The sequence below is a fragment of the Rhea pennata genome, chromosome 2 (assembly GCF_028389875.1).
Source record: "Rhea pennata isolate bPtePen1 chromosome 2, bPtePen1.pri, whole genome shotgun sequence".
In the NCBI taxonomy this organism is placed as follows: domain Eukaryota; kingdom Metazoa; phylum Chordata; class Aves; order Rheiformes; family Rheidae; genus Rhea; species Rhea pennata.
Window position 1 is genome coordinate 75,019,471 of NC_084664.1, and position 12,144 is coordinate 75,031,614.

The following is a 12,144-nucleotide window of genomic DNA, read 5'->3' on the forward strand; positions in this document are numbered from 1 at the left end:
ATTATACCCTCTTTGTGAGGGTATTATATCCTTGTGATATAAAGCAGAGCAGAGTGTTTTTACCTGTTCTCTGTTTTGCACATACATTAGTTATGTACAGACAGATCTTTCAAGTACTTAATTTTAAGCAAAGATGTTTGCACTGAAGGAATAAGCAGAAAAAGTGGTGCAAGTGCACTTCTGACTTAATACCTGGTTGGACTAGATCAGACTGTTGAAGCTGGGGAAGGTTGCCAGGCTCGGGTGATGTGGAAGGCCAAGTTGTCCAGGTGGGAGGTGCGCATGCTGTTGAGGAGCAAATAACGCCTGTGGCACTGCACCGCTGCATCCCTCCTGCTTCCCAGGCCCATCAGCAGCTCTTCTACGAGGGTGCTGCACTACCTGCAGGTGGCATCCAGAGGAGCTGTTCAGCTGCGGGAGCTGACGCAGAACCCGGGATAAGGTCACCTTTCTAGTTGTAGGGCCCAACAATGGACATGTACGATGGGCTACAGCTACTCTGTGTCTGCGCAAAGGTAGTTGCCTGCTGGGAGAAAGAATCCATGGCATTTTCTTGCATAGCCAAAGAAATGTATTGATCATTTAAGGCATTTAAATTGAACTGGAAAAAAAATCCTCACCCAAAACACAGACACACACACACACCAAAAAAGGGAGGGTTGAAATGGCACTGTTTTAATATGGTGTTATTGTGAGAATTTTAAAACATTGTCATACCATTTTGCTCAACATAATTGTCTGAATATTTCCATCCTGAGTACCACATAGTCTTATTCAAAAGCTGACTTTTCAACATGCAAGAAACCTCTGTAATTCTTAAAATGAATTTTGATGGTCGTTTTTGTAATATCTCAAATAAAATGTAAGTGATAAGTGTTAAGGCAAATTTTCTGGAAAGTGTTGATAGCATCAGAGTTTTTTGGGCAGGAAAATTCCAAAAATATCATCAGTTCTGTCATGCCTTCCTTCCTCTAAACTCTCTCTAAAGCTGTTGATCTCAGTGTCTGTGTATGGTTTCTATATTTTTCTATAGTGACTCTAGAAAGAACTTTGTTCATTATTTCTATTAAATATATAGTTAAATATATATAGTATATAATAAAATTTATTCATTATATTTGATAAATAGTTTTATAATCCTTTCTTGTCCTCCTTTCATTTTTAATGGATCAGCCCTTTCTGTTTTTTCCCCACAACTGTGCCAGAGCTGCATCTTTAAACTCAAACCTCTGAATTCTGTTTTTATGTAACTATGCCAATGAATGTTGAATATAAACAGTATAAAATGGCAAGATTTGTGCAAAAGTAATGAATTACCTGTATTCTCTCGTGCCCTCATCCCACACTGATCTAACCCAGGAGTGCTTCCATAGCAACTGATAGATATATTTTTTCTGTATAAGCACTTTTTACTCAGCTATGATATATTTTATAGTAACTGAAAAATTATTCTGTTCTGTTAAAATGAATTTGTTATGTATTTCCACATTTGAGCACAAAATTAGTATACCTTGAATGCTAAATTATCATGAACACTAGTTTAAGCTAAAAATTTTTAAGTGATTTGCTATGTATTTTTAAATAAAATAAGATACTAAATGTTTAATGTAATAATTGTTTTGACAGCTCTGATTCCTATGACAGTGAAGACTTTCTTTCAAGTGGTGCTGACCCTGCTTTTCCAGATAATCCCACCGCTGCTTTGCTTTGAAAAAGCCCTGCCAAACTTCATAGATTTAATTATTTTGAAGTGAGTCCATTATGGAATATTTTATCAACAGCAAAAGAAAAATCCTAAATAGTTTTAAATGGCCATTCTGAGGAAGCTTTTTTCTTTTTTCTTTTTTTTTTTTTTTTTTTAACAGTCTCATTTTGCCTTCAAATAGATGAAAGGCATCACTGATTTCAGTTAAATAATTGTAAGAAGAAAGATTTGTCTAGGTGTTAAGCATTTTTCCTCTGTTTTAACCTGCGGTTCATATATAGCAGATGATGGTGTAGATGTTGCTATATTTTGTGCAATTTTGTAAATGTTGAAAACAGCATTAAATAACTGATTCCTGTATAAAAAGAAAAACGCACAAACTGCTTGAAATGTTTGTAAATATAGATTGCCTTTCAAAATTTAAATGGCCAGTTATTAAGATATATGCACAATTTATAATCTACTTACCTAGTGTCTTCTAATTGTTCTAAAAGTTCAAGATGTACTGCTATAATGTAACCTGGATTGTTATTAGAGTAAGGAAGCGTTTTTAGAGGTAAAAAAAATGAAATAAATGTAACCATTTTATATATGAAAACATTATTGCTTATTTGCATGGGAAGACAGTTTGACTTTTTATTCAAACTTTTTCATAATTCTTTTTTAAAAAAACAATAAATGAAATACTTCTATCTGTTACATTTGTTATTACCCTCTGCAACATCATTTTTCAACTTGGCACAGTGCTGTGATACCCTGTGTTTCTCAGCAGGAGTTTGGTCTTCCATGTTGACTGTTTCCAGCAGCAAGGCATGACACAGAGCTCAGGTCAGTAAAGCTGACAAGAGCTGTTCTGTGTATAAACAAGGCCAGCTCAGGACAGAGGCAGTTTGTCCAGCCCGGACAATATTCTGCTTATCCCAGAATATTTGTACCAGTGGCTGCTGGGAGGTGGGAAGCCTAAAGGAGAAGAGGGAGTAGTCATCTGGAGAAGGTGGAGGGTGTTAACAGTACAGCAGCTGGAGGGTGAACAGGCCAGCAGCTGGGAGAAGAGAAGGAACAGAGGATGTGAGTTGGGAGTACAAACACTTAGAAGCGATTTATTTTTGAGTGTTACTCTGAATGATGGAGAAAAAAAGATGCTTCAAAGTTTTGTTTGTTTTGGTAGTGTTTTGTTAACAGATAATGGAAGATAATCCAATATATATACCAAAATCCCAAAGTAAGGCTGTCTGTTCCAAGTAACTCCAAGGTACACTCTGTCCTAGCAGTTAAATGGCCCAGTGGAAGACAGGGGATAACACCATAGAGGAGTTGCTCAATATTGCTTCCCTTGACAGGGAAGTGCAAGGTTGGAGGAAAGAAGCCTCGTTTGTTTTTCCTACAGCTAAATGAGAGAGTTATTTCTCTTGGCCTGAAAAATGTTAAATTTCAAATATTTTCCCATTCTCTGTCACAATGAAACCATGACTTCTCAAGCAACCATGAAGGAAGGGCCAGCTGTTGCTCAAGGCACGGCTCAGCCACAGGATGCTTGCCTGGAAACTCAGAGAATGGAGTCTCCCATCACAGACCAGTGCCCTGGCCACCAAGGCTCTGAGGTGTTCTGGAGGCCTTTGTCTTTTCCACTGGAGCCACTGTGCTCAATCATCCCTTACTGAGTACAGGTAGGAAAGGCAAAATGGAGAGAGATTTGTAGCTTCATGACTGTAGCACATCAGTCTATCTTTATGACTGTGTACTTTAGTACTATGCTAAATCTGAGGACTCTTTCCCATTGAAATCCATATGTGAATCCCCAGGAAATAGGATTTGCTGAGGTGAACCAAACAAAATTATTTCACAAAAGAAAGTGAAATACAAATCATATTACTTGTTTAAGTTGAAACCCTGAATGCCTAAAGCAGATACAAAAATACTCTCATATGTATGTGCTGCCCTGATCTTACTATTCGTAATTAACAGTGATCTATACTCAGCTGATTAGCTTTGTTTTAAGTATAAAGGTTTAAATGAAAAAATGCTCCCTGGATAAAGCTCTCATACAAGTTACTGCTGCAGAATCACTGCCTAGCACCAAAATAGAAAGAGGATCAGCATGTGACTGTGTTTTACCTTTCCAAAGCAACTTCCCTTAGTAACAAACAGCAGCTGCAGATAAAAATAGAACATGATATGCAACTAGAATCTTTAGCTAAATCCAGAAGTCTGCCTCCATGACAGCAAAGAGACCAAAGCAACAATGAAGTCGCTCCGATTCATTTGTGCTGAAGCGTTTGTGTCAAATGCAGAGTTTGCTAGGAAGAGTCTCGGCAATGTTGCCCATAATCTTTTTCCTCTTCTTTTCAAAGCCAGCTATTTACTGGAACAAGGGAAAGTGATTCATGACTTGGTAGAAAACTGGCCACTTGTTGACTTTAACATGGGAAAACTTTTGGGAAAAAACGGTGACTACCAGGAAGACCTGAGCCACAGAACATGCTTGGTATGCTTGGAAAGCTGTCTGACAGGGCTTAGAGACTATGTGCTGAATCATCCTTCTCCCTATATGAAAAGATTGAAAGTGGTGGACCTGACGGGTATAAAAGATGTTGAAGTTCAGTCCTGTGAGTGCAAGAAACCAATGGGCAGGTGGGCAAGGACACAGCTGCTCTCTAAGCTCTGTTTAGAGCTGCTGCTCCACCTGCAACAAATGCAATGTGATCCCGGTGCCTTGGAAATCAGTATTGATGTGCTAATTGACTTGTTTGTTACAGAACGGAACTATGAGCAGGTAGTGCAGGCCCTACTAAGGAAGTGCTCTTGTCCATTGAAGATCCACTGTGTAGCCTTCAGAGCTGACAACCTGGCTTTGCAGAAGTTTTTCTACATCATCAAGCTCATAGATCCGTCTTTGCTGCGTAAGTTGGAAGTGGTTCACAATGTTCGCTTGGAAATGGAGCACTTGGAAATACTCTTCAACAATATCCGCTTCCCCCTGCTGATGTCCTTGACCTTGCCAGCACGAACATTCAATGTGAGGAGGCTTACAGCTGCAGATGAACTGATGCTTACTGCCATTGGAGAAAAGATGAGTGAAATGACACAACTGACTGAACTGAGTATGGCATTTTCCATACTCACGGGAAGAATACGGAAACTGCTCAGGTAATTTGGTCTTCCTGCTTTCAGCCAGACTGTAAATAGAAACCTGTAGTGTTATCAGTGTATTAAGAAGCCCTGAGGTTAAGGGAAGTATTTCTCAAAGTGTGGGGGGAGGTTTTTATGCAACAGATGCTTCCATTGGGGAGCTCTCATGAAATGAAAGGGCAGCAAGCTAGGAAAGTGTATTTATTAGGGAGAACTGGAAACCAATATATATCTAATACCCTTAAAAGCCTTGAACGTTCATATGAGTCTTCTAGAGGCCATCTGATGAATATGATGAGAACATGCTCTCAGCCACCACACAAGAGAGAGTTACAGTCTTGAGCTTTGTTTTGCCACAGTCTTGAGCTTATAGCTCAAGTGTGCTGAGGCTGGCCTTTTGTGTAAGTAAGTCCTGAGTCATATTCCAAGTGGTGCTTCTGGGTTTCTAGTGAATGTCTTCATTATTCTGCCATTGCTTTCTCAAAAAATAGTAAATACTAAGATTCCACAGCTAGTGTATTTTTAAATGGATGGGAGGATACTAGACTGTTTGAGACTTTGACTTCAGCTGTTTGTAGTGTTTGTCTGTCTCAAGGCAAGAGAGATCTGATGCTTTTTTATACTTCAGATTGACTTAACCTATGAATATTCATGGTGAATATCTGGAAAAAAATAATTCTGAAAGGGATAACAAGTGACTAGTGAAATGTTCATATTTGAACTGAAAAGAAAAGTTAACTGTATGCTTTTCAGAGCATTTAAAACAAAGGCAAACAAAAGTTTCACCAAGAGGAATCGTCTTGGTCTAAAATCCCTCCTGTGCAGAGACATTTCATTTAAATATCACAAATGATACAAATGCAAATAATTATGAGATTCTAGCCTTGATCTGTTGTAAGGGCTCTCACTGAGCTTCAGTATATATGAAAGGGATCTCTTAATTTTTTTTTTTATCTATCAGAACTAGCTTAGTATAAACTAGAATGTTATCATGTAAACTCAGGCACACTTCTTTCAACCTTTTTCTTCAGTAGAAGATCCCTCTGCAGCTCCAAAGCAAAGCAACTTGTAAAATTCTTGGGCATTTAAAAACATGCAGTAGGAACAAAACTAAGAACAAAAGCTTATGTTTTGTTAGATTATTTAGAATAGTGAATGGCTTCTATCTTGACATGAGTTCCTTTCCGTAATGGGAATGATCTAAATCTCTGGAATTATGTCAGCTTTTGAAAAGAAGCCACCGATGTTTTCATGGTAGTAATGATCTGCTACTAGTTCAGCAAGTAATGGAAACATAACAACATTTTAACTATTACGGTACATACATATACAATGTTATTAAGTGAATCTTCATGAAAACAACACCGATGGAGTCGTGGAAGGAAAGAGCTAATCCAGAGAACTGATTTCAGGAGCAAAATATACAAGTCATTGCACATGTTTCTATTCCTCAAAAGAGATCAGAAAAAATAATGAATGTGGCAGATGGCTGCATTCATAATGTGGGCAATTGTATGAAATTTTGTGAACATAGTTTTCCAGTATTTTATACCATAAAATATTCTGGAGATATTCAGAACCTGCCTAGATGCAACCCTGTCTGTCATGCAGGTGCCCCTGCATGAGCAGGGGGGTTGGACTAAATGATCTCCCGAGGTCTCTTCCAACCTTACTGATTCTATGAAAATCTGTTTCTCTTTAAATCTGCAGCCCACTGAAAACCCCGCTGAAGGTGCTGGATGTTTCTAACTGCTCACTGAATCATGCTGATATGGCCTATTTAGCCAATAGCCTCCATTCAAATCACTTAGAAGTCCTGGACCTGAGTGGGCACAATATTCCTGACCTTTACCCATCAACATTCTTCAAGCTTCTCAGCCATTCCTCTTCAGTGCTCAGGAGTCTCATCTTAGAGGAGTGTAACATCCAAGACACTCATGTCAACATGTTGATTTTAGGCTTAAGTCCTTGTCGGAAACTACAGGAGTTTAAGTTCCTTGGAAATCCCCTGTCATCTGAAGCACTTAAACACCTTTTCATGTTTTTCTGTGAACTGCCAATGCTGAAAAATGTGGAGTTCCCAGTTCCAAGGGACTGCTATCCTGTTGGCATCACTTATCCAATTGATGATTCCAACATCTGCAATTTTGATCACCAAAAATATGAAAGTGTAGCAGAGGAGCTTAAACTCATCTTACTACAAGCAAACAGAGAGGGTGTGAAGGCTTCAACTCCTCTCTTTGGCAGTTACGACGCAGCTGTTGAGGAGACAAACAATGAACTGGGAGCTTACTTGATGAAGTCCTTCAAAGACACTTTGGAAAAGTTCACTAACTCTCTTAAAGAAATGAGTTGAAGTTGAAACAATAGTGGTGATAAGATGTTCTGCCAAATCAGAAGCTAATTTAGTCTTTAACAAAACTGTACCTGCATTGATCAGTTTAGTTTGCTCTTTAATTTCTGGGCTGAATTTACTCCTCGTTGAAGAGCCTCAGATTATCTGAGGTATTTTAACTATACTGTCCCTATTGCATACTATTTCCATAAGCACCATTTGGTCTCAGGAGAGGGTTTTTAATAATTTATTATTTTACACAAAAGGATTTTGCTACTCAGTAAAAGAAGACGTGACTGAGGGTGGCTGATATGTTTTCCTAATTTCCTCTGAATTTGACCATAAGGCTTCAGCCCTATAGAAAAGGTAGGAAAAGTGAGCAGCCCTGCAGGGTGTCCAAATGACTGTATGCCCATCCTCAGCCGTGGCTCCATAAACCAATTTTTGTTTTGCCATTAATCTTCTGAATGCCACTAAAGAGGTCATTTCACCCTTCTACAGTTTATGTTTCCAAGAGTGGATCACTTCTAAAGCCTGCATGTCCCCGTACATCTCTTTGATCTGCAGAGATGAGCGTGATAAACATCTTTTTGCTTGGGGAATTACAGAAGTGGTCTAATGCATAGTGGTGGTGAGGAGTAAAGTTATCCAAATGGACACCTAGCAATACAAAGCAGCTTGTGATGATGCTGCTGAAGCTCTGGCACACTGTATTTTGCAAAGGTGTATCAGGACAGTGTTGCAGAGCCGTAGATTGGGGGTCAGCAGGTAAGCTGGCCTCAAGCTGTTCCCTTTGTGGAATCAACTTCTTGGCTGGTAGAATGTACCCTGCTGCTCTCATCTCTTTACTAGTTGATGCATCAGTATCTAGTTTGGGCACAAACTTGGCAAAAAAAAAAAAAAAAAAAAAAAAAAAAAATCAAAAAAAAATCAAAAGCTAATTTCAAAATTGTAGAAAAGGAAGAGGCTTGTTGCTGGATAGTTAAAAGCTCAGCTGCATAAAATGCTACCCTCATCTATCGGTACTAAATATTGTCATGTTACAAAATTGCAACCAGTGCCAGAAGGAATCACATTTATTTGACACGCCCTAGTGCAAGAAATGTGTATGAGTGAAAAGAGTAGTTAGAGCCCCATATCCTACACACTGTGCTGTAATGTGTGCAAGGTGGCCAGCAGGGTGTCAGCATGAAGTGTCAGGGCCACAAAACAAATCCAGAGGGAAGTTTGGGAGATCATTGAGGGGGGAGGGGAACAGGTGAATCCTTGGGTAGTAGCAGCTGGTATAGTGTTTTCTGCTCAGCTTCTTCTCTGTTACACTGAGGACATGCCAAGATAGGTATGTTATCAGGTCTTGCCTATCATCAGCTGACTTGAGATATCTGCTGGCAGCCTCTGTCAACTCTACCAGATCCCAAATTGTTCTGTTATACAGCTAGATTCTTAGTTAGTGTCTAAGGGAGCTGGAAAAAAAAGTAGGATGCTTAGGTTCACAGCCAGCATGCTGCCATTAAATAGAGAATTAATTATATTATTTTAGCAGTTCATAGACACAGTTAACCAGCACTGGAAGTGAATGCTGTGGCTGGAGCTGAGGTATCATTAGTAGCCAATTAGAAATTATACTTCATTTCATCATCTGATGGTAAGGAAGAAGCTTTCTTCATGTAGGTAGTGGTGGTTTGTATAGTTTTTATGCACAAAAGAATACAGAAATAGCTACTAATCTAGTTTTTGAAAAAAAAATGGGGTGACTATTGTGTAGTTCTTGTAGGTGCCACAGTGTGCCTTTTATTGAAATTTGGATGTCTTTTTAGCTTACATTGTTCCTTCAGATACATTTGATTAAGATGTAACTGATATTAAAATTGAAAGCAATAGGCCACAACCCAATTATGTTTATGGAACACTACAGAAAAAGCTAAAAGAAATCGAAATAGCCAAGGCAATCGCTTGTCCTTAACAAAATGCCAGAATTGAGTTCCATGTGATCTTGCCTGTATTTGCACGTGGAGCTCTGTGTGCTCCCCTGGTCTTGCCTGCTCTTCCTGTCCCCTCTTTCTTTCCCTCTCACCTTGCCCTTCTTTCCAGCTCAGACTTGGCCCATAAATTCTCTGCCAGACATAGGTGGTTTGAATTTTGCTAGGCCAAGACCCTACTGCTTTGGGGTGAGGGGCAGCACTTCTTAGTGCAGATGATAGAGCCCACTCTGTGCAGAGCTGCTACAGAGCCATGTACAGTGATGCCTTCACCCTGCCAGCAGGACCAGGTTGCCTCTGGCTGTGTGTTGGGAGGTGAAGATCAACTGTGTGAGACGCGTTAGTGCTCCAACAGCCAGTCCCTACCTCTGCCAGGACATGGGAAACAGCTAGCTTGGTTGTTGTCACCTCCTCTTTGGGAGCACTCAGCTGCCTAAGGAATAGTGCAACCTGTGCGGCTGGTTGTCTGCCTGCTCCTTACCTAAAGCCAGTCCTGATGCACCGCTTTATTTCCTCCTACTACTTCATGCTACACACCACCTGTCTTCTGGTTTTGGTGATACTACACACACATATGCCTATGTAGCCATATTTCTGTCCCCAGTTTTAGCACCTAGTGCTACAGACAGGCTCAGCAGCCTGTTTCTCTCCTAGTTCATCCATTCCCTTAGAAGCTAGAGGAAAAAGCACACCTGAGCTTCATTGCAGCTGAGACTCAGTGTGCAGTGAAGATGCTGTTCCTGGGAAGCACAACTGTGTGACTAATGCTATTGAAGTTTTGTGAGTGCTTAAAAACATGTGTTAGGATCAAAGTGGAAAGCTTCATTGCATACAGCTGCATGTTAAAATTGTATCATATGAAGTACAGCATTTATTAAAGTGCATAACATATGCCAGTACTACTGAATCTAAAAGGCAGAACTAAAATAAAATATTGCTAATGTACACAACAGTACTCTACTGACAGAAAAGTATCTCAGCACCTGTGTGGAGCAGATGTCATTCACAGAAATTTGTGCCATTTAGGAATGGAATCAGATTTTTTTTCTTCCTCTTTTAAATCTCAGAATTTCAAACTTTTGAGACAAAATTTCAGACCAGCTACATGCCATTACCTTTGTTACGGTGGTAGCTGTTCCTCTGTAGAAATCCTGTCCTTAGCTCTCAGCTACCCTACCTTCACCTCTCCAGCATCTGTCCTAATTTTGGTTTGTAAATACAGGTCAAACTGCATCATTTTGGCATTGCCCCAGTTTACTGCAACTGAGATGTGGGCTCAGAGGGCTTTGTGGCACCTGCGCTGCAGCAGCACTGGCTAAGGCAGGAGCCTGCTCCTCCTCCCTCATGGGCATTCTGCTCTTAGAGCAAAAAACACTGCTGCTACAACTCCCTGAACATTTAATGTGAGGTACATGTGAGGTATAATTAGCTATAGCTGGCAACATTATTTAATATCATGGCTCAGGACTCAAAATGGTGTAAGATTGTAATGGTAAATCTTTGTCCTTTTTTTATTTCCATCCTGGTACTTACATGTTTACAAAATGAGAAATAATCATTTATGAGAGTGTTCCATAAACAAAAAGGGATAATTTCCTTTTCCTGTTTGTGCAAAAAGTTTGAATGCTAACATTTTCAAAAGATAAGATGTCAGTGCAATGCAGGAGAAGAAGTAGTGTTTCACAGTACTGTCAACATTAACGTTCCAATTATTTACGCTGAAAGAGACCGTTTCTAAAATATAGCCAACCATTAGTTCCACACCTTTGTAAACAAATAAGAAAGGTGATTAAAATATATATCTATCTCAGCAGTTCCTAAAAGGTAGAATGTCCAATTGCCATCTTATTTTTTTTGAAAAAAAGTAGCAAAAGTCAATTGTTAAAGATCTATATAGATCTTTATATATATATATATATATATATGTATGTATATCCCTGTGTGCAACAGAGCTTAAAAAAAAAAAAAAAAAAAACACTCTACATGGCTAGACAGCCATACACCACTCACCATCTCTCAAGAATACTTCTGTTAAAACTGAACTGGTTGTAATTTGATGTAAAGTGTTGCTTTTTTTTTTTTTTTTTTTTTCTTCCCTCCGTAAGATTTAATGTAATGGTGGGGTGGAAGGAAGACTGCAAGAACTTAAATACGGGTCATCTAACTATGCATGGCATGGGAGGCTGAGCAGCAGGAGCAGGACTGTCAGCTGGAGGAAATGAGGAAATGCTGTCTTTTTGGAATGGGTATTTGTCCTGAAAGAAAGAGCTTCACTGCTTCATCTTTGAAAGTGAAGGCTTTTTCCTGTGAGCATTCATGCGGCCTCTTTCTGAAAAGTTACAGCAGCAGCAGCACCCTCTTCCTTCAATGAAGGTCAAACAAAAGGCAAAGGATAGAAGACCAGAGTAATAATGGCAGCTAGTGAGAAGAGTTTTAAGCAACTGGTGAAAAATCATGAAACAATGGCTGGAGATATACCAGAGAAGAGGGCATTGCCATAGCACCAGCACTGAAGTACTGTCACCTTCCTTCTGTACTCCCAAGGACTGTTGTACTGCACATTTGCGTTTTCCTCTGAGATTACAGTTCAAGCTACATACTCTTCTGGTTAGTGCAATCTTTTTAGAAATGTCCTGCTCCATGGGAAAAGCTATACATCAGCAAGGATGCTGTGGGGGAAGAAAGTACGGTAGCATTAAGCAGCTTAGCAAAGCCCCTTCCTGAAAGCCTGCCTTTGGTACATTGTCAAACCTTGATGAGGAACATCTCTGCAGGTAGCGTAGCTGTGCAAGCCAGAACAAGTAGGAATGAGGGGAAGGGTACTGGTGTGGCAGTGAAGGTAATGATGTTCTCCTTAGATGAGACCATAAACATAACCATGTTGGACAATTCCTGAAACTTCATAAGCCAAGGGCAAACAGCCTCCTACCTTGTCTGCTTTGGAAGTGTGAGTTCTGTCTCCTCCTAGCCAAGATGCAGAAGTTTGTCCTCTGGCA

General features: G+C 39.7%; 2 protein-coding genes across 6 annotated transcripts in view; both read left to right on the forward strand.

The window, feature by feature from the left end:
* Nucleotides 1–2,329, forward strand: part of PLEKHG4B (pleckstrin homology and RhoGEF domain containing G4B) — a 62,763-nt gene extending 60,434 nt beyond the window's left edge. For all 4 annotated transcript variants that reach the window (XM_062569769.1, XM_062569772.1, XM_062569773.1 and 1 more), the window contains one exon: nt 1,627–2,329. In XM_062569769.1, coding sequence (XP_062425753.1) covers nt 1,627–1,632 — 6 coding nt within the window. In that variant the 3' untranslated portion in view covers nt 1,633–2,329. The remainder of the gene's footprint in view (nt 1–1,626) is intronic.
* Nucleotides 2,330–2,468: 139 nt separating this feature from the next.
* Nucleotides 2,469–11,748, forward strand: LRRC14B (leucine rich repeat containing 14B). Of its 2 annotated transcripts, XM_062569775.1 has the most exons (3): nt 2,469–2,533; nt 4,057–4,852; nt 6,545–11,748. In XM_062569775.1, exons 1-3 carry the CDS (start codon nt 2,518–2,520, stop codon nt 7,188–7,190), a joined length of 1,458 nt encoding a protein of 485 aa, XP_062425759.1. In that variant the 5' UTR covers nt 2,469–2,517; the 3' UTR covers nt 7,191–11,748. The 2 variants fall into 2 exon arrangements, with proteins under 2 accessions (XP_062425759.1, XP_062425758.1); XM_062569774.1 differs by lacking the exon at nt 2,469–2,533 and having other exon boundaries at nt 3,605–4,852.
* Nucleotides 11,749–12,144: the final 396 nt, after the last annotated feature.